Source organism: Etheostoma spectabile, chromosome 3, assembly GCF_008692095.1.
Source record: "Etheostoma spectabile isolate EspeVRDwgs_2016 chromosome 3, UIUC_Espe_1.0, whole genome shotgun sequence".
Lineage (NCBI taxonomy): Eukaryota > Metazoa > Chordata > Actinopteri > Perciformes > Percidae > Etheostoma > Etheostoma spectabile.
The window spans coordinates 19,412,763-19,435,494 of NC_045735.1; the positions used below are offsets into that span (position 1 = coordinate 19,412,763).

At 41.7% G+C, this 22,732-nt stretch overlaps 2 protein-coding genes across 2 annotated transcripts; one reads left to right on the forward strand and one right to left on the reverse strand.

The window, feature by feature from the left end:
* Window positions 1-1,660: 1,660 nt before the first annotated feature.
* cxcr5 (chemokine (C-X-C motif) receptor 5) lies at window positions 1,661-5,316 on the forward strand. The gene is made up of 2 exons (XM_032506161.1): window positions 1,661-1,911; window positions 4,018-5,316. The coding sequence occupies exons 1-2, from the start codon at window positions 1,885-1,887 to the stop codon at window positions 5,077-5,079; spliced, it is 1,089 nt and encodes a 362-aa protein (XP_032362052.1). The 5' UTR covers window positions 1,661-1,884; the 3' UTR covers window positions 5,080-5,316.
* A 642-nt stretch (window positions 5,317-5,958) lies between these two features.
* On the reverse strand, window positions 5,959-16,021 carry bcl9l (bcl9 like). Its single transcript, XM_032505874.1, is given in 11 exon segments — window positions 5,959-7,193; window positions 8,888-9,142; window positions 9,237-9,665; window positions 9,668-10,280; window positions 10,282-10,433; window positions 10,436-11,296; window positions 11,299-11,638; window positions 12,228-12,312; window positions 12,474-12,651; window positions 13,388-13,510; window positions 15,691-16,021. Coding segments are annotated over 11 exon segments (4,560 nt in total). The 3' UTR covers window positions 5,959-6,000.
* Window positions 16,022-22,732: the final 6,711 nt, after the last annotated feature.

A 22,732-nucleotide genomic window follows, 5' to 3' on the forward strand; every position in this document is an offset into this window, starting at 1 on the left:
ATATATATATATATATATATATATATATACACTGTATAAACACATACCTGTACATCACAGTATGCATGTATCACAAAAAATTAAAAAAAGTAAAAATAAATACTCAATTCAATAAATAACCAAAACATGAAAGTCATTCTGCTTAAATGAGGCTCCTGCATCCACCAGAAGAGATGAATAAAAATAAGAAAATAAATAACTTTATCAGGAAGTGATTGGATAAACTATGTATACTATCTATATATATATATATATATATATATTAATATATATATATATATTAATATAATATATATAATTAGATATATCTAATATAGATAATAGATATAATGTAGTATAATTTTTAAATTCAATACAAATGAGGTGTATTAGCATGATTCCAAAAATTAGTTAAACTGAGTAGATAGTAAGTGGTTGGAAATCAAAAAAAAAAAAAGAATGTGTTGAAAATGTCAGATGTTTTGACCCGGGAGGAAAACACAAGGGTTAATACCTTCCTTGGAAACTGTGACCTGGATGAGTGAGAAACTTCCCAGTTACTTTTTTGGGATTAATGCAACCGTTAAATGAGTAAACTATAACACAAAACCTAACTTCATCAAACTGATCCCTTGTGTGGAGCGGCATCCTGCCTTCTACCCTGGGTCAATACACAACAAAGTAGCTGGCCAACATCACCAAAGATATATTGTGCATGCACCTATTTTTTTGTCTACCCAAATTAGAGATTAAAATAGTAAAGGATAAAAACGTGATAGAAACATCTGGCAAACCTAGGGAAAATATTTTGAAAGTAGTGGCCTTTTATTATAGCCTAACCTGCTCCATATCACAGCCTAACATAACCAAGTTTATAGGGGACTACATAAGAATTACAATCAGGGTCCAAAATGCACTTTTTGGTTGGTTTATATGGTTTATATGTGGAATTTTACACTAGCGCTGCTCTCAAAAAGTAACGTCAGATTTGAATACGTCATTATAGATACCATGGGTCACATACAAAAATATGGAATCAGTACTAAACATCCATGTCTTTTTTATCTTTATGTACTTTTGTTTTCCCGACCTATATATATTCAAATATTTGTTCTTATATTTGTATTCCTGTACATTGTATATTCCTTCTCTGTACATTGTATGTATGTATATTGTATCCTAGTATTTCACTTTTATTTATATTCTGTGCTGTATGACTGATGTATGTTTGCTGCAGTAACACCATAATTTCCCATTTTTTTGGGATCAATATCTATCTATCTATCTATCTATCTATCTATCTATCTATCTATCTATCAGGGCCATGTCACTTCTTCAGGAATGCCCTATGCATGCTCACATTGCTATTTACACCTATTTACATCTTCCCAGTGCAGCCACCGTCTGATCTGCTGTCTATGGAGCAGTGTTGAATGCCTTGCTCATGGGTTCCTCGGTGGCCTTCTCCATTTGAATGTCTCCAGGGAACCAACTAGCTACAGTATAGCAAACTAGACGTTTTGGTCACAAGGCTATTTCTCCAATCACTGCCCCCCCCCCCCCCCCCAAATGAAATTATGAATACTCTTACTGCACCTTCATGATGTTATTATTGTTAGAGGACGGCTGGATGTTGCAACATGTACAATTAGTAAGGATGTGGGGTTGTTGTCCAATGCTAGAATAAACTGCAGGGTGTGGTTACTTGGACTTGCATTACTGCTCTTTCATGCTTACCATAGAAAGCCTAGTATTTACAGCTTTTGACTTGCAGTTTCAACGCACCCCCAACGCAGAAATCAGCAAAGCAAATATAGAAGTACCAGCACTAAGAGGAAGTTGGCTATACACACATTTTACTACGACAGTGTAAGATATACATTCCAGGGACCAAGACTTACCCACATGGCCTTTACGGTTATCATTCCAGAGGTAAGACCTAATTAAGAATTGTTAAAATGAATGTTAAATTGTTGGAGATGTTCATAAAGGTCTTTATTCGACTATATAGCCGGTTCTGATTTAAACAAAATCTAATTTTAGATATTCAAATGTAGGATATGTTGCGTTTGTAATTTCTATACACTTAAAATCATGGGTTTTATTGTCGTCACATGTCCTTTAACTGCATGATAGCTGTAATGAGCAAGCTTCCAGTAGCTAAAATGTATTATATTAGAGTATAGCATAACTCTGTAACAGTTGCTCTCTGCTGCAGTATATGGAATTTTAAAGCAAGTGATTTTAATAGAAACTGCAACATGTGTGTTTTTTATTCTCAATAAGGTAAAGATTAAACTACAGGATTTTTTTTTTTAACTTGACAACATATTTGATACACTATGGTAGCTTGAATTACTGAACCATAGAACTGCATCTAAACAGATGTGCGTTTGTTACATGGGTGTACACTGCTTCTTTCCTGTCGACTCACTAGGGAAATAAGCGAGGAAGAAATTCCCTGCAATACTATATACATATATACATATATTTATATATATATATATGCTTGTCATGAAAGGAGAGCCCTGTAGGGTGATATATTCTGTTTTTCTAATCACAGGCTTCAAGTAACTTGCAATTCATTTATCATTGCACTGAGGTCAAAGGCCAAAATATTTAACAATAATGCAATTATATGTGATTATAATTTCAAATCTGATTAGTTTGTAACATGAATCAAATGTATAAACTTGTAGAGGTGTTGTGATATAGGAACAGGTTGCAGTATAGTAGTCATTATCAACTTTAGGCCCAATAGAAATGTTGCAAGTGATGGCAGCAGTGAGAAGACGTGAACTCTAGTTAGTTTGTGTAGTTTAGAACTTTAAAGTTGTGTTTCTTGAAACACATTTTTTCATTTCTAAGACGGGAAACAGATAAATAAGAAAAGTATCATGAGTATATCTTAATATAATGTACATGGTGGGCGCTACAGGGCGATGCACGCCAAAACCAACAGACTCAGGAACAGTTTCTTTTCTTTTTTAAGCCGTCACTCTGGTGAACAGCTGACTTCTGACTCACAGTGCCAGGTTCAATTTCCTGTGCAATAACCATAGACTGTATATATATATATATATATATATATATATATATATATATATATAGTCTATAATCTATGGCAAAAAAAACAGCAACACTGTCTCTAATCAGTCTGTATACTGGTTCCACTTATTGATTCATCATTCTCTATTTCAGAGCTGTTAATAATATATCCAACTATAATACTTTTATAACATAATACTTATTTATTCCAGCATCTTTTGCACTATGCCCCATAATAAAAAAAATTATAATTTATCATAAAAATAATTGACTCTTGCACACTTTATTTGCACTATTGGCTCAACCTGTCGACATTGTTTCTGTTTATAGTGTGTATATATGTAGTTTGTTTTTGTTGCACATTGTGAGCAATATATAATCCAAAGCAAAATTCCTCATATAAATAAAATAAAGCTGAATCCGATATCAAAAGTATTTACTACTGTCTTTATGAAGACATAATCTTTTCTAGAAGTTACATGAAAATACCAGAGTAACTGTAGTACTTTCTTCTATTAATATGACCTTGCAATGCAAAAAAATTCAAGTGGAAGCTTACATTATGAATATTTGTACCCATATTGTTTTTAATAATATAAACATACAGTACAATAGGTGTGATTTCTCCACCTGATCTAATGTTAACTTGGTTGTTGATTTGGGTGTAAATAGTAATTAGTATCCATTTATTATTATACAGCCAAAGTAGGATATTTTGGCATGTTTGCCTCAAAAATGTCTCAGTTGCTAAGAAGAGGAAGTGAAAATAATTTGGCCTATGTCTGTATTTCCTGCCTGCAGTAATAATTTGCCTGAGAAAGCCACAGGGAAGAAAAAATAAAAACTACGCTAATGTAATAAATCAATTTTCATAGCGTAATGAACAAGTGCTATTAGATGATGCCCAAATGATTCAAGCGTGCAATTGTGTGTTATTCCACATTACGATGATGTCACTAAAAGGGAACGGTTTCTCTTTATATTCCACAGCAGGAAGGCCCAGATTATAATTTCTCAGACTACGTTTATGAAAACAACGACACAGCCTGTGAAGATGAGGGGACCGGCCTGCAGACCTTCAACGCCGTGTTCCGACCCTTGCTCTACAGCTTGATCTTTCTGCTGGGCGTGGCGGGGAATGGCCTGATGATAACTGTCCTCCTGAAACGTCGGCGCCTCCTGCGCATCACCGAAATCTACCTGCTGCACCTCGCCCTGGCTGACCTCATGCTCCTCTTTACGTTTCCTTTCGACATCGTCGACAGCGCCGCTGGCTGGCTGATGGGGGAGTTCCTCTGCAGGCTGATGGGCCTGATGAAAAATCTTAACTTCCGCTGTGGGAGTTTCCTCCTAGCTTGCATTGGGTTTGATCGGTATTTGGCCATTGTTCACGCCATTCCAAGCATGCGAAGTCGACGTCCCAGAACAGTGCATCTAACATGCATTACACTATGGCTGGTCTGTTTGGGTTTATCAGTGCCCAATGCTGTGTTTCTTTCGGTGAAGGAAGAAGCCACAAACGCGTCTAGGCTCTCCTGTTCCAATCATCTTTATGGAATCTATGCAAACAACTGGGTTTTGACCAATCGAGTCTTCGACCATTTGTGTTTTTTCCTTCCTCTGGCTGTCATGTGCTACTGTTACACAGCTGTGGTGCTGACTTTGTGCAACAGTCAGAAAAGCCAATCAAAGCAAGGAGCAATTCGGCTGGCTTTACTCGTCACTCTGGTCTTTTTCTTCTGTTGGCTACCCTATAATATCACCTTAATAATAGAAACTATGGTAGACCTGCGCGTTATCGTGTATAAAACCTGTAGCTTGTATGTCCTACTGCGGCCAGCCCTTGATGTGACCAAAAGCCTGGGGCTCTCGCACTGTTGCCTGAACCCGTTCCTGTATGCCTTTGTCGGGGTGCGGTTTCGCAACGAGCTAATAAAGTTACTTTGTAAATTGGGCTGCAGCCGTGTTTGCCTACCGTTCATCAGAGCTCAGAGTCACAGTCAAGCATCCATTTCTGATGGAGCAACCACCACCAGCACCATCTACATCTAATACACCCGTATTAAAACGTCAGCTGTAACTAAAAGGCCTGTGTACAACTGTATTTCATTTGTATTGATGTAAAATGTTATGTTATCTGATAGTAGCAATTGCAACTTTGACTGCATTTAAAAGATATTTTATTTACCGTCATTTTTTTTGTTTATATTGTTGGCTGGAATCTGTCTTTGCTTGTACTTTAGCTACTGCTAATTGGATTTAATAAAGTTTTCATTTATTATACAGCAACCGTGTCTCCTTGTCAGTGTTATCAAACAGTAATTGACACAATAACCAAAACTTAAACCAGATATAGATCAGTATTCTATTATTTTTAGACTTCTATTAAAACACTGTTATACAGAACTGCAAACAATCACAAATGCATCTTATATACAGCAGGTATAATTAATATATATATATATTATATTATATATATATATATATAATATATATATATATATATTATATATATATATACTATATTATCTATATAATATCTATATATATATATATATATAGATATATATATATATATATATAATTAATTTTGCACAACAGTTTGGTAGTTGGAGAAAAATAAATCAATGATATTAAAACAAATAGAAATTTGAGGCACTCCTCTCCTGACTGCCACTGTTTCCACAACAAATACACACATCTTTGAAATATACATATTTTACAGCATTTTAGGAAATGGCTTCTGATTTGTTACTGAACTTTGTTACAGTGCTTTTAGATGTTCAATTTTTTTTTTTTAAATCAGTTGAAATCCAAAATCTGGAGAGTATCACTGATTTATTGTTTTTACAGTTCCTCTTTTCAAATAACTGCAAGAATAACATTAAAGAAAAAATGTGGACACAATGGGAAGGTAACCTAGTGGACACGTTTCTTCCTTTCTTTCTTTTTTAACAGTTTGTGTGAGCTGGATCAGAATGGCATATTGGCCATACCCCCGGGGCCGTAGCCAATCGGACTGTCCAGAGACATTCCCCGCTGTCTCAGAGACTGGGGGCCCATCATACCAGACTGTTGGTGGGAAGGGCCCATCATGGGACCCTGAGGGGACATTAGAGGACCCTGGGGACCAAATGGATCCCCTGGCATTGACATGCTTCGCTGCTTAGCCTGCATCATCATAATGTTTTGCTGTGCCATGAGATTGTGTGAGTGCTGCTGGGAGGGCATCATGCCTGGGTATGGATTGGAAGGGTGGTGGAGAAGGCTGTTGGCCATCATGGCTTGCTGTTGATGGAGTTGCTGCTGGGGCACCATGCCTGTCCTTCCCATCATATGTCCAGGCGGGCACATGGGGCCCATGCCCCCACCGGAAACCATACTCCTTGCGCCCCCCTGAGGAATGCCCATGTTTTGGCGTATTCCACCGTGTGAAGGGTGGGGTGGCAGCTGCTGTTCAGCCATCATATTCTGTAGGTTTGCTAAGTGGGGGTTGGATGAAGGGCCGCTGCTATGTAGAGGCCCGGAAGAAGACAGCTGTTTGAGGAGCTGCTGTGGAGTCGGTTGCTGGGGAAGTGGCCCCTGGTGTTGATTCTGATGGGGCTCACTCTTGGGGAAATACTGAAGAGTGCTACTGGGCTTATCGGAAGGAATGATGCGGGAGAGATCAAACTCAGGGATCCCCGAGTGAGTGGGTCGTATGACTTCACTTAGATCCGGGCCATCCCCCATGGGCAAAGGGCCAAATGAGTCTGAAGGGTGAGAGGGGCGCTGGTGAGGGTGACCTTTTCTAAGCAAGTGTAACTGCTGAGGTGGGAGAATATCTTCATTCGACTGAGGGAAGTGATGCGACATTCCTCCAATGGGTGAGTGCATTGGCCCGTGCGGTGGGGGCTGGATGCGAGGAAAGCCTGCCATCTGGTTCTGAGATATGGGTGAAACGTTGCAGGGCCCCATTCCGTCAGGCGCACCTCCTCCCATCATGGCAGAATTCATGGCCGGCATGCCCATTTGATTTGGGGAGGAAAGCACAGGTCCCGAGGCGTCGTGGGGCAGGTGTTGGTGACCTTGGCTTACAATAGCCATGGGGCTTTGTGGATCACTGTGGGGACCGATGGAGCCCTGGGAGACAAGCATCTGCGAGGTCTGAGGGTTCCCCATGTTTCCTGATGATGAAATGCACACTGTTAACATTTGAAAATGGACTGACCTTTTTCTCAGCCAATTATACTTCTGAAAAATTGATATCCTGTTCCTCATAGCATCGTTCAATCCTATTTTTGAGCAGCACTACTATAATATGAGGGTTGAGGCTGAGAAATCCATGCACATAACTGGGTTTTGACCAAGAGTCTTAGATCATTTGTGTTTTTTTCCTTCCTCAAAAATCCAAAAACCAAAGCAAGAAGTCATTTGACTGGCTTTACTCTCAAATTCTTCTTCTGTTGGCAACGGTATAATATCACCTAACAGCGGTTTTTAACAGGAAAAATAAATAATAAATAAAATAAAGATCTTCAGGCCTGCCCGTAACACACTGTGGACGTTTTTTGTGTGAGATTAATTTGCATGTCAATATATTTTTTACTGTATATTGTTTTCAGTGTTGGGCAAGTTACTTTTAAAAAGTAATTAGTTATAGTTACTACTTCCAAAAAGTAACTAAATTAGATACTCAGTTACAAATTCAAAAAGTAACTAATGTGTTACTTTCAAGAAAACTTAAATGCTCAAATGTGACCCCACAACCACCCCTCTTTAACAGAACATAAAATACATGTGCATGTTTAATTATTTATGATAAATCTGAATATTATAATGACAAGTCTGGTGGATCTATACACAAAACAACATAGATGTTTTGGTTATTTATTGCCCTTCAACATGCCACAACTGGGCAGAATCAAATTATGCTTGTTAGGAACTATAGCAAAAATAAATAAATATATACACTCTTTGTAGTGCAAATAACGTAAGTGGCTTGATGGTTATACTTTTGCGATGGTGTGTGCATCGAGCCGGCATCTGTTTGTGTGTGTGTGTTGTGTGTGTGTGTGTGTGAGAGATAAAGCGAGGGAGAAGAGAGAGAGTGACCGCGATAAACTTCGGAGCGACTAGCCACTCTAGAGTCACAGTGCCTATGTTTTCTGACCTTCATTTCATAGCGCCATACCTGTCTCTCTTTGACTGACTCGGTTGTGTTGTTCGTTGTGTGTTCAATGCATGCTTTCGAACGCGCGCCCAACTCTACCTCGGATTGGCTTACCATGAATTTTTACCCAACCTTAGCCAATCGTCAGCTTTTATGCGCTGGTCTCGTGCACGGCCGACTAACCACGGAAGAAAAGAAGTCTTTGCCTCTAGGCTCGGAGATCTAGTTGGTCTGATGAAGAAAACAGCTTCAATAATAGTAACGCGCCGCATTTTTCGGCAGTAATGCTAACAGCTTTATTAAGATGGGAAGAATAATCTATTAGGTTACTGAAAAAACTAACGCCGTTAGTAAAGCTGTTATTTTGTAACGCCGTTATTCCCATCACTGATTGGTTTTCTCAGTGCTTTTACACAGACCGTGAATATTACACGGCGATTAAGTCAATTTCTCAAGCAATCGCACCGCAAATAAAGACATCAACCAATCACCCTGTGCTGTTTACTTATGAAGATCATAATAGGCTGTATGTGGGCTGTATAGACGGCACTCTTAAGTCTGTGGCTACACTGCGTAACCGTTTACCACGGGGAGTTCACTCGGAGTATTCTGCTAAAAGGAAACTCAAAAAAATAGCTTACAGTAGCTTAGTGTTAGCTTTTCCTGCTTCGGGTTAGCGCATATATACCTCATATACCTGTTACATACCTCCAATGCTGACACCGGATAGAAGAGGTCGATCTGGCAGCATCTCATCGTCCGAAGTGGCAATTGTTTTGATTGCATCATGGTAGAGAGGAGTAGAACTGGGCATGGCATACTTGGACATCTGAGACATGATGAGCGATAAAGGGTTCTGGGATGGAGGGTTATCAGGAGAGGAAGTGAATGGCATACTAGGATTCATAGAGCCCGGCTGGCTAATGGGCGTAGAGTTGGAACTCCTGGGGGGAAGTGATTGGCCTGTAAAGAACATTAAAAAGAATGGATTAGTGTCACAGCAATAGAAGGAGGAGCATTTATGACGATCCAACGTCATCTTCGATTTTGAGTGTACCTGTCTCAGTAGAACTACTTCCTCCATTCCCCACTACCTTCCCACTGCTTGGACCGCCAGGACTTGGAAGAGCTGTTTTAGGAGATGCCCACCCTGGGGAGCCCACAGCCATAGCAGGGGACTTGAGTCGACCAGGAGAGGCAGACGGAGAGTGCATGCCAAGGTTGGAAGACCCCATTATCTGGGGAGACTTCATGGAAGTAGAAGAGGTCCCAGTGACAGACGCTGGGGGAAGAGTGGGGTGATGCCCTGCAGAGGATAGCTGTGAGGGTGACTTCAGTCCTGGGGCAGAGGGGGAAGGTAGAAGAGGAGATGGCTCTTGGTTAAGGGATGGAGACTTGAGCTGATGAGGACGAGGCACTGAAGGAGAGGTTAGGGGGTTAGCATTGATTGATAGGTCAGAGGGGTGCCTGGGACCAAGGTCTACTCTCTGAGGCCTCCGGTCATCGGCATATGGCTAAGCCGCGATGTACCTCCCATTGGATTATGACCTTGCTGATCAGGCCCAAACATCTCCGGGCCAGGTTGTTGGAGATAAGGCCCCTCCACCTGTCCTCCGGAGAAGGGACTATGATTGGGAAACTGGAAGGGGCCATCAGGTCCTGAAATCATTCCCTTATTTCCTCCTCTTCCATTCTGTGAAGCCCTGATTCGTGAAATCTCTCCAGGGCCAAACATCTCACCTAAAGGCCCCCCTCCTGCAGGACCTCCTCTGAGCTTCTGAGACAGCATCATCTGCTGCTGCTGCTGAACATTCATGTGTGGGTTCATGTTCAATGGGAGGCTGCTTCCCAGAGGAGAGTCCACCAGGTCTCTCATCTGAGGACCCCCACCAGGAGAGCCCATCATCTCCCGTGAACCAGGAAAGTCCAAAGGATCACCTCGAGAAGAGGGTGGGCCCCGGCCCATTCCTAAATTGTGAAAGTCTAGGCCCCCAGGATGATCCATTATTCTTGACCCCAGGTTGCCCTGTTGCTGCTGTTTAGCTAATCTGTTAAGTTCGTACCTGGGGGGCCCTTGCATCTGCCGTTTCTCCATGAGGCGAGAACATTTCCTCGTGTGTGATCATATGTTCGGGCTCGCCTTGCAAGTGCTGAGGGGGTCCACCGGGGTAGCAGCCATGAAAGGGACCTCCACCGCCTATGTTGTTGGGCATCTCATCGAGCCAAATCATCCCAGGCCTGGTGGGCCTTTGCCGCCTAGACCCTCCACTGATAAAACTCCCCCTTTGCTACCAGGAAAACCGCCTCCCCCAGGTGGCCCTCTCTGCATCTGTCCCAGGAACCTTGGCCCGCGGGGTCCCTCTTGGTGCATGTCTATCATTCGTGCATTTCCACCCATTCCTCCTCCCATCATATTGCCAGGACCCCACTGCTGCTCTCCAGGCTTGCTGTGGTAGGGAGGAGGGGGTCCTCTCATCATCATGGGACCTCCGTGCATGCCAATCTCCGTCATCATTCTAAAGTGCTGCGGATGTGTGGAGGGTTGAATGTCTTGTTGCCGTCTCTTCTCCTGGTAGTATTCTTCTTGGAGTTTCCTCCACGCCATTTGCTCTGGGGTCAACCCTTCTGGTCCAAGTAACGGACCCATGTCGACCCCGGGTGAAGAGAGCTGGTGATGGGGGTGTTGTGGTAGGTTATGGTGAGAGTCCATGTGAGGGCTGTCAAGGGCAGGTCCGACAAGGGACTGTGTTTGAGAAATGATGGACTGGAGAGGTTCTTCATATTTCTTCATTCCTCCCATCGGAGCCAAGGCTGACGATAGCATATTACCACCACTGCAATTTCCAGAGCTATTAGTACCATTGTCACGTTCCTCGAGAACACCGCTCCTATCACTGTTGTTGTTATTATTTAGGTTGGAGGGGTTGTTACTAGCGCTGTTGTTGGACCCTCCTGTGTCTCCAGGACCTGCTCCACTGCGCAGAAGCAGCCTCTCTATGTCTCTTAGAGTCTGCAATGAACGCTCCCTGTGTTCCAACTGTTCTTTGGAGAGACCGTCCATGATCCCTGGGCCACTCCTATGGCCTGTGTCACACTGTAGGTGTGCAGAAAGGATGGAGGACTCCCCGAGGGAGAAACAGTGTCAACAGGAAGAGACATACCCCCTGCACCCTCTGCATCTCCAGTTCCCGGGACTGGGCCTGCGGGTGTGGCCGAGCTCCCTCCCTCCGACCTATGGGCGACGATGTTATTGCTGGAGGGTCCGCCAGGTCTGTTCTGAGGGGATTCATTATCGGAGTGTCCTGCCGATGACGGCGTCCCTGCAGGATGCAGTGGGCCTCGAACACCTGCAGAGGCTGGGCGCGGAGTTCCACTTTGGGATTTAGGGGTGCCTGTGGGTGGAGAGCTGCTGGAGTTTACCACATCAGATAGGTTAGGAAGCTTCCCTGATGGGTGGCGCTGTGGTAGACAAAAGGGGGGGGAATTACATTAGTTATTTCCAGTAGTTATTATATTATATAATATATACATCATACACCTGCACATTGCACAGACTATTTTTCCTATGTTAAACAGACATTGTGTGTGTGTTATGTGTATGATGTATATGTATATATATATATATAGTATAATATATATATATATATCTTGTTTTCCGTATTTATTGTTTATTTTATATTAATGTTCAATATGTTTGTTTATGTGTGCACCAACCATCAAGGCAAACTCCGTGTCACTTGTAAGTGTTACTTACTCGGCAATAAGCCCTTTTCTGATTCGGATTACTGATTTTGATATTTTCTATTGTTCATTTGTCAAAACAACACACCTTAGTTTCTCAACTTTTTCAACAAGCATTCACAGCAGTCATAACAACTGCTAATGGAAACAGGAACAAGGAGGTTTCTCAGACAAATATAGCTTTACAAATTAACCTCCCCATATACTTTGCATCTGTGCGCTTTACTGGGAAAAAAAAACACTTTTACTTCCTCGTGGTTAAACACAAACTTTTGTTTACTTTGCCACTGAGCTGTGGATGTCTGACCTGCTCCAACTTGGTGCGGGAAACATTTTGCTGGTGAAACAGAAGGATGGAATCGGTCTGTCCTTTCAAAACTGCATCTGCAGCACTGGCAAACAGAAAGAGAAATGTTCTAATTAAACTGTTCACATCAGTTACATATTTCACTGTTAAAAATAAAAAACAGATGGGTTGGTTGATAAGATAAAGAAAATTCATCTCCACTTGTGAAGAATCACCTGCATGCCAGTCCTGAAAAACAGTTCTCACCTGTTGGCTAGGCTGGTTGTGAAAACATACACCACTTGCTGTGAAGGCTGAGGAGGAGGCTCCGTCTTTAGACCTGGTCCCACTCCACATCCGATGATGGGGCCCGCAGGTTCAGACACGGGCCCTGCAGAAAGGCGATCAGAGAGCCCTTGGACAGGACCTGCCAGCCCACGCTCTCCTGAGAAAAATAAATCAGCAGCACACTGTTTTCATTTGGCCACAGTGGTATCCTGGGTTATAATTGTAATACCAGTACATCCGTTTGGCTACAACACTTAAACACTAGATGGAGCTAAAACACATGTAAAGGCCACTCAGTGGAAAGGAATAGTACAGTGCTCCAAAAGGACATCCTCTTCCTGTCAGTGTGTGTGCAGGACCTGAAAACAGATCCAATTAACGGCTTTAACCCGTTGTTTTCAGAGAAAACAACATTTAGACGGGGCAGGGGATTACTACATGGAATTCACGTGGCCTTCAAAGTTGTGGTCGCACTGACACTATTGTTAGCGAGGACTGTGCTACAGTCGGACAACAACAACAAAAACTGGCAATGTGTTTCCCCCTGTCACTGCCCAATGTGAGGAGAGTGCAGATGTGAGTTGCGCATGCTCAGATTTAAACGGTATACGACATAACTGTGAAAAATGTTCTCATTACACACAATAACAGAAGATGGGAATCATTTGAAAAAAAAATGTTTTAGCCATCTATTATTGTTTGATTGCTAACTCAAAACGCCATTCGAGTGACAGCCTTTGTTGTGTTTGATGCTAACTTGTAGCCAGCAGTGAACCAACTTCGTTAAGTAGGTCCATTTTTATTGGGTCGCAAATTGACGCACGCGCGACTCAAATCTGCACTGTCCTCACATTGGGCAGGGACACCCCCTCTGTGGAGATAGATGGACTCACGGTGGGTCGCAGTGTGTGGCTTGTCTTCGTCTTCCTCTGTGTCAGGTCCAGAGCACCATTCATCTCCACTATATGGCTGTTTCTTCTCCAGAACACAGCGCCGCTTACTGCGCATTACACCCTCTAACACACAGACACACACACAGACACACACACAGACACACACACACTTCAACAACTATCATAGTATCGTCCCTTTAAAGCAGTGTTCCTCAAATGGGAGAACGTGTACCCATAGGGGTACTTTGGTGTACAGCTACAGGCATGTGGAATGTTTGCAAAAATGCCAATTTAGAAATATGTCATGCATAATTCCTAAAATAATGATGATACTATGATAATGAATGCATTAAGTGATGGATTCTAATCATTTGAAATGTTGCATTTAAATGTTTTTTCAGGTATAAGGTTGATGTTTAGTATATCTATCACTGTCGGCGCTGCGTTGTGCCTCTTTATATAGACTTCTACCTAAAATGTTTAAGAAACACTGCTTTAAAAAGGGTATCACCAGTGTTTATTTATTTTTTAAATCATTCACCACCGTATATTACACAGCCAGAAAACAATGTACTACTATCTGTTCTAATGCATTTTGGCTTATTTGCTGGAAGTTATAGAATCAGTCTACAGCTGCTTTGACAAATGTAACAAATTGCTTTAAATGTGAACAGGATGTCAAATGGCAGAATCACCTTAAACCTTTGCTCTTTGCCTGTGCAAGAAGTGAAACATGAGTATATGCGGAAATAGCCTGAGCTGCCTTGTAAATATATTTTCTCTTTTCTTTTTGCAACAAAATGCCCTGCATGCAACGCACATCTGCAGATGCAATGTTTTGAGAAGCACGAGCCTTCTCACATGGTGTCATTATGATTTTGTGGATGCACAAGCTGCAAGATATACATAGCACCATTACCAGAAGGTAACCTGAAGAAGAAGAGTCAGAACCAACGTCTGACAGCAAATACAACGGTGGGTTTGGATTCCAAATGGTGACCAGAAAGAAAGGTACACTGGTAATATCAATATAATGATTACGGTCACATATTTAGAGAAGCTCTGTATACAAGTCAGTGAAGATTCTTCAAGTTCATTGCTCAAAAAAACGACCATCCAACAAACACATCAGATGAGCGTGGCTGAGAGACGTAAAAGACGTGTGGATGTACAGTAAGGAAGGAAGTGTGCAATGACAACACACAGAAAAGGAGGGGGGGGGGGGGGGGGGCTCACCTTGACACAGAGAGGCAGTATGACAGAGCTTCTTCTGTGAATGTTGTTGTTTCCAGCAGTCACTGGTTGATATCTTAAACAGAAAGTGTTTAGGGAAAATGGGATTTACCCTAAAATCAACCCACCCTATCGTTCATTGTTTCCCCTCATTCATCGTCTGTCGCTTTTTATGTTGGAACCACACCTCTCCCGTGTGTGTGTGTGTGTAGGAAGCCCAGATAAGTTTCACAAAACAAAACAAAAAAAAAGAAATCACATAGTCATCTGCAGTCAGATGCTCACAAAAACACAAAAACCCTTAAAAGCAACAGCAGAGGAAGAAACAGACAATATGTGGTCTCTCCCAGTGGCGTAGAGGCATGGCTTTTTACTTTGCTCTTGTAGAGATACGCTACTAAAAACAAAAAAGGAAAAGGAAAAGAAAAAAAAAAAAAAAAACTTTCTGGGAGCATAACGACATAAAACAACAGCTCTGAATGCTATTAGGGCTGTGTGTTTTTTTTTTTTACTTTTATTGTTATATGCGTGTTAGATGCAATTGTTCAGGTTATGTTTGTTTGTCCATGTTATTCTACTCGTCTCCCTTCTTGTAAAAGACAGAGAAACAAAAACAAATATTACAAAAGATTAACAGCAAACAAATGCAAATCAAACACTTTATACCAAACCATGTGAACTTATATTACCAAGAGCTCACTCACTGCTTTAATACCAAGCTCACCAGGCTCGCCCCCCGAGCGCTAGAGAAAGCCCAGACGCTGTTTCATGTGAGACATGTCACTGCAGTGCGGGCATGGCACAAACTATCAAAAGCCAGGGGGAAATTCTGACACGTCGCTGAAAGGTCAGGGCATTTCAGCTAGACAGAAAACAAGTTATTCTGCCCTCTCAGTCGTTGCATTCACTTCCTGCTGTGGAGGAGTTGAATGCACGTAATCTGGTATTTCGGGTAAAGATTTGACTGATAGGAAGGTAAAGGAAGTGAACTTTGGTGTGCTTAGAACAGAGAGACAGTGTCTACATGTCCCAGAACCAAACACAGTTGCGTCCGTGCGCACGAGCCTTACCTCCTTTGGCATCCGCCTCCTGGGCTGGAGGGACGGCATTTCTTGATTCCCCGGAGTCAATGGAGACGCTCCGCTCCCGCTTGGATTTGTTTTTCAACATCCCTCCGACGCTGCTCGCCGATTGGCTGACAGCCTTCAGCCCAGGGTTGCCAGGAGAAACCTGGTTGGTTTTGGCTCCATGGCTCCCGGCACCGACGCCCTTTGGACCCAGGTGGCCGGTGGCTCCCTGCTGCTGCTGCTGCTGAGCCTGCTGGGTCACACTGGCTATTTGGGAGCGGCTGTCACCGGCGACTTGCTTGCCATGATTGGCCAGTTTATTGTCTGTGTGCATTTGACTGGCTGGTGATTGAGGTGGAGGTCTGGTATGGAGAAAAGCTGGAGGAAGTGGAGGTCAGTGGCGCTCACATTGCTGATGGAGAGAAGAAAAATCAGGTGCATCAGTGTTTCAGACTACATTTCTGCCCAACAGTTAGAAAATACGTTCAGATTATTTCTCTATAAAGGACTGATCTGGGAGTAATACAACCTGACCACTGCACAACACGCAATTTGGAAATCAACTTGTGCAACAAACACATCGCGAAAGGCTGAAACATATCGAGATAGACACTCAGAGATGTTTTTTGTGTTAGTTGAAAGAAAATGGTAGAAAACTACACATTAAAGTTACCCTGGAAATCCTGAGTTTTCTACAATAGCCCAATTTGAATTTGCTTAGCGAGTTACTCTGGCATCGAGTAAAGCTGCTCATTAACCATGCCCTTGTAGCTGCACCAATCACATTGTGTGTTGTTGGGATTGGTCGTAGCGTTGTCGCACGGACCGCTACAAGAAATCATTCCTATCACAGGCAGTAAAACTTTCTAAAACTTCATCACTGGGTTCTAGATAAGACTCTGAGACATCACAATACTGCACTAAGTGCAACCCGCACAATAGGTTAATCTACATATTTACCATAGTATTTAAGCAATTGCACATTTTGTATTCCCAAATTGTATATATTGAAATATTTGTTCTTGTATTATTTCATATATATTGTATGTATGTATATTTTATCCTAGTATTTGATTTATATTCTATGTTGTGTGACTGATTTTGCTGCTGTAACACTATAATTTCCCATTTTATTGAGATCAATAAATATCTATCCATCCATCCATCTATCCATCCATCCATCCATCCGTGTGCAATGAGATTTTCAAATGCACGCTTGGTGTCGCCCCTCAAGATGGGCGACTTTCATTACTCGATGGCAGACCCTTAATCTTTCAGAATTGGGTCTGGATTGCCACGCTACATTAAAATGTAACTGTCACCATTTATATTCGAATCAATGTTCAATTTGTTCAATTGAAGAATGTTGGAAAGGATTTCCTTTGATTTGTTTTAAATGCAACAAGCAATTTGTTGTATTTTAGCAGAATACTGTAATCAGCAGAACTGAGCACATGTTAATATCTGTTTTATTTATCGCACGTAATATATGGTTATGATATTCAACTACATTGTGGCATATTTTCCTCATATCGTGCAGTCCTATATTAGGGACTATTCTGAGTGGATGATTGACAGCAGGTTCCGGGTTAGGCCTTTAGAGCGAACTTTTCAGCCTGTCCACTCACCTCATCTCAACCAGACGCTCAGCTGATACAATGCCATGCTGCTCTCCTGGACGCTTCACCGACCACACATGGACCTGGGGGGCAACAAGAGAGGAATATCATCAGTGGAGCCAGATAGCAACCTTTACAGTCAACGCTATATGTCAGTGTGTGTGTGTGTGTGGTGTGTGTGTGTGTTGTGTGTGTGTGTGTGGTGTGTGTGTGTGTGTGTTCGTGGTGGTGTGTGTCCTCAGCATGCGGTTCAACATCAACTCCATCAGCAAAGACGGAAAAAAGACAGAAGAAGAGTGATATGAGAGAAAAGGCCAAAGAGACTCTGGGAGGTAACTGTTCCTTTAAGGGGCCGAGAGCAAAGAGTTTGAGACGGGGGAGGGACCTGCAGCTCTGAAGAACCAAACACTTTGCAAACCGCAAAAACTCCACCACACATTCCACAACACTGTCTGTAGCAATACCTGTCTATATCGCCCTCACTTACTCACTCACTCACTCACTCAGGTTTCTTGCACTTAGAGTGTACACACACACACACACACACACAGTAGCTGCTTATTACAGATGTTAGTTTAGGCCTATTTAGAAACAGTGCCAACTCAATTTGTTTGAGCTTCTCAGCATTTGTTTTTAATGTATTTTAGTCAGTGGTGTAAAGTAACTAACTACACATACTCAAGTACTGTACTAAAGTACATTTGAGGTACATGCACTGTACTGAGTATTTCGCTTTAATGTTAATTTCTTCTTCTACTAAAAACTACATTACAGAGGAAAATATTGGACTTTTTTCTCCACTACATTAATTTGATAAATTGAGTTGCTACTTACTTGGATTCAAATGATTAATACACAATATGATCAACACATGACATGTTATTATTATTATTATTATTATTATTATAGATAAGGCAATTACAATTCTCTAGCCTTTATCAACCCCAACATTAAAATCATCTGTGCATTATCCATCAAATTATAGATTATAATCCAATAATGTAACATATTCTGAAAAACGGGACTACCAGACTTGACTAGCTGTTTTATTATAATTTGCCTTTACACACTTAACCATTATATCCACATTACCAATGATTATTTATGTAAAAAATATTTTGTGAAAGCCCCAAAAGTCATCCCTTCAAGAGTCTCGCACTGCCAGACCTTCCCCCACAGCGCTGCGGAGGAGGGTCTGGCTGGTTGGTTCCCACAGCATTCTGGGATGGGAGAAAAACACGCTCTGGTTAAAGGGCAGTTCTTTAAACCAATCACAATCGCCTTGGGTGGCGCTCAGTGCCGGATGGAGACACTGTGATGCTGCAAATGAGTCTCAGGGAGGAACTTGTTGTGGTGGAACATGTGTACGTTCAAAAGTTGAGAAAACTCAGATTGGACAGATAGTCTAGCTAGCTGTCTGGATTTACCCTGCAGAGATCTGAGGACCAGGTAACCATAGTCTTCAGAAATCCACCAGAGTTTAAAATTACAACACAAAGAAAGCTGAAGGTACCGGACATCCGATGGAGTTTTTCGGCAGCACCGGAGCATTCGTGGGAGTTGAACGTCGTGGATCTAGACTGACCCTACAATATCATCGCAATATCAACATCGATGCATGTGATCAAATTGTGATGTATTGACTATTTGAATGGTGGAGCCCTACCAGCACACAAGGCTTCATTCTAGGTTCAGGTCCTCCTCCTCGTGACACCACCACCTGTCTGTGTCCATAACCCCCAGCTTCTGATTTTAAGCTTTGCAACAGAGGTAAGCTACTCTACGGTGGCAGACTGCAACCAAGTACATTTACTCAAGTACTGTACTTTAGTACACATCTTGAGGTACTTGTACTTCACTTGAGTCTTTTCTCGTCATGCCACTTTCTCCGCTACATTTCAGAGAGAAATATTGTCCTTTTTCCTCCACTACATTCATCTGACAGCTTTAGTTACTTTACTGACTTAAAAGTTTTGCACGCAAAACACATGTGGTTTATAAAATGCAATGTCTTATTATAAATGTAACTACCCAACAAAAAAAACAGCCTACAATTCCATCTGAAATGATGTGATGAAACACGTAGTTGATTGACACAACTGTTTGGCTCCTTTCCAGCTTATAAAATGAGGAGTTTTCTACATTGAGTACTTTTACTTTAAATACATTTTCCTGATGATACATCATTAAGGCAGGACTTTTACTTGTAACAGAGTGTTTTTACAGTGTGGAATTAGTACATTTACTTAAGTAAAAGGATCTGAAGACTTCTTCCACCAATGCCTCGCTGTGTGTCAAAGAAGTTGTGTGCAGTCTGTAAACTGGTTGTACACAATTCCTTTTTCGCCAGTATTTGCAGGTCTTAACAAGACCCTTCCACACCTGTTGCTGGTGAACAATAGTTGGTCAAACAGTCATCACAAGCCGGTTCACAAACATCTGAGACACATGCGGCTGACATGTCAACATTTCCACACTGGTTTCCATATTTGGCCATGTGATGCAATCCCTCCGCTGCACACGGTGTGGTGAGTCAGGTCAGCTGTCCTGCTCTTACAGAACCATGTGTGCCGCTCACTCACCTTGACAGGTAATGGTAAACACAAAGCTGTAATTAGTCATTAACTAACAGCGGCTCATGTCGGCACAGAACGCTGCTTGTTCGTTGGCGGAGGACTTCATCACTCATTAACTGAAAATGGGGACGGTCGGACGGCGCTCCTGTTGACAAAGTGTGACTCACTTGCTTAGCGCGACGCAGAGTGGAGGCCGACTAATCATGCGGCGAGTCGCTGACCTTCGAGTGGACAGTTAAGAAAAGATAGGCCTATCTAAAGTGGATTCCAGTCTAGCAGATATCAAGGCAACCTGTGGCCGTTTCTGCTGCAGTTGATAGGATCAACAGGGGAGGAGCCTGAAGAAGTCACACACAAAAAGAACAAGTCATCGGGGCTCTAGTAAATGTTGACTCATTCAACATTTTGTAAACCAGGAGATGGGCCTCGCACTACCATTATCCTCAGTGCTTGCCATATGAATGGAGCCTACATTTAAGCTAGGCCTAATCAGCCCCAAGGAACATTCCAGTGACTTTAGCACAGCTAAAGCCTCTTTCACAGCTAAACCCTCCCGACTCCATGCACAAACACACTCAAATACAACCTGGAGCTGCTAAGGACTACTGTCACAAAAGCACTACCAACTATCATATGGGCACTATCATGTGTGTTTTTAACTTTATTGGTTTTTATCTTGCTTTTATTTCTTGCTGCGACACTGATTTCCCCCAACGTAATTTCGTTGTGTTCACATAGTATTCAACGACAATAAAGTACCTTAAAACTTGAAACAGACTGGATGACTTTTATATGAGAAGGGTTTTGAGTTTTGAGTGTTTTTTAGTTTCTGTGCAGTGGTAATACACTTGACTTAACAGATTATTCTGAGGGTACAAGTTGTTCATCTGATGACTATTCAAAAACAAAAAGTGTCACACCTTGAATACACACTGGTCATCTCCATCAAACTGTGTTATGCAACAACTGGTTGCACCGGTGATGCCTTCGGTGTGTCATGGAGCGTGAACTACTGTCTTTGAACTTAATCTACTTCAATTTGGGATGATTTGTTTTCACTTTGATATTCAGTTTTTTTTTTCTGTTAATCAGCGTGAAAAAAGAGCCAAATTACTGTACACCCACTTTGATTCACTTTTTTTAAATTTTAAAACTGTTCTGTTGATTAAACAGCGGCACAAATACAACCACTATCTTGCATGCATGTTCATCGTATCCGTTTATAAGAAGGCGTTCAGACACAGCTGGAGAACCAACACTAAACTTAATTGGCGTCATCTGCATTCATTACCTCCTGACGTCAACTCACGCAAGACATTTAACACCTAGGCCTGAGAAATGATTAGTGCTTAATAAGGGTGACATTTAAATAATGAACTAAATCCAAGTGGCTGCTATGCAATTAATCTGCAATAAGATCAAGCTTGTGAAATCAAAGTTAATGTCCCTTAAGGGAGTTGTTCTCACTCTCCCTCCCCTTTACCCTGTAACACAGGCTGTGTCTCAAATCGCGCACTTCTGTACTAAATACTAACTATTTGAGTACATAGTGCGTTCACATTGTCGAAGTGCGTCAAATGCAGTGCACTTAAAGTACCCGGATGGTGCACTCAAAACGTACAGACAGTTGAGTGCGGACCGATGGACACTTTCCACACTCAACGGTCGCCATCTTGGCTACGTAGCGGAAGGGGCGGAGCTAACAACCGTTGAAAAACTAGATAGCGGCCGAAGACGCGATAGCGAGACTGACGGAGCAATACAAAGTTGAACGTGAGTCTTTTTGCTATACATATAAGCCCCTTGTAAATGTATTTGGTTAATTTACAGTCGATAATAATTTTTGTACCACGAATTAACGTTTATTAGTACCATAATTTGACGTGCTAGCAAGCCAACCTTAGCTAGCTAACAGCTGCACTTAACCATATTGGGCAAATAAGTTATAAGCTAACGTTACATGTGTTGTAGTATACTGTTGTTTGTGTTAAACTTTCGTCCCATTGTAGACGATTTTAGTGTTAGATGTATGATCTTAACAAGTTGTACATAATCTGATGTGAGCGTTAGCTCAGCAAAATAGCGATCAGCTGATTGTCAGCCGGGAACTTTAACAGTAGCGTAACGCTCATGTTAAAACGTATCTGCTGTTACTGCCTCCACCTGATGTGTATATACTGTTTATACTGCCTCCACCTGATGTGTATATACTGCCTCCACCTGATGTATATCCTGTATATATTGCCTCCCCCTGATGATTATCCTGTATAACCCGTCTCTTCAGGGACAAACGAGGAATAGAGGGCCGTCATTTAGGGGCGACGATGGCCATCAGACCGTAGATCCCCTGGAGAGTCTGAAGTCCCCCCTCATGTCCCTGTCCCCATCAGACTAGCTACGGCCTGGGGCGAGCCTGCAGAACTACAAGCAAATTTTTAAATAAAATTATATTAAAAGTATAACTTTGTTATCTTTTGTATTACACGTTGCATGACTGTAGTAAACATATAAATAATATAAAGGAATGGGTCTATTTAAATGTCAATTCTGTTACCTCTGCTTTCACTATTGTATTGTCACTGTATGAAGACCATTTAGAACAAAAATACAACTTATAAAAGATGTAATGATGGTTTGTCTATTAGGTAAGTTGTAAGGGGTAATGCTTGTTATTATTATTATTTTATTATCATTATAATACCTTTAAAGGTGTTGAGTGTTAACAACAGTCTTATCTATGGGCAACAATGTCCTCATGAAAACCGTTGAGCATTAAAATGAACAGTAACGTAATGAATGAATATTTACTTACTTATTTTTAGAGCAGAAACATAAGCATATACATAAAAG

Coding starts and splice junctions, on each gene's coding strand:
- cxcr5 (XM_032506161.1), top strand. CDS start 1,885: ATGGCCTTTACGGTTATCATTCCAGAG. Junction 1,912..4,017: donor TTACGGTTATCATTCCAGAG/GTAAGACCTAAT, acceptor TATATTCCACAG/CAGGAAGGCCCAGATTATAA.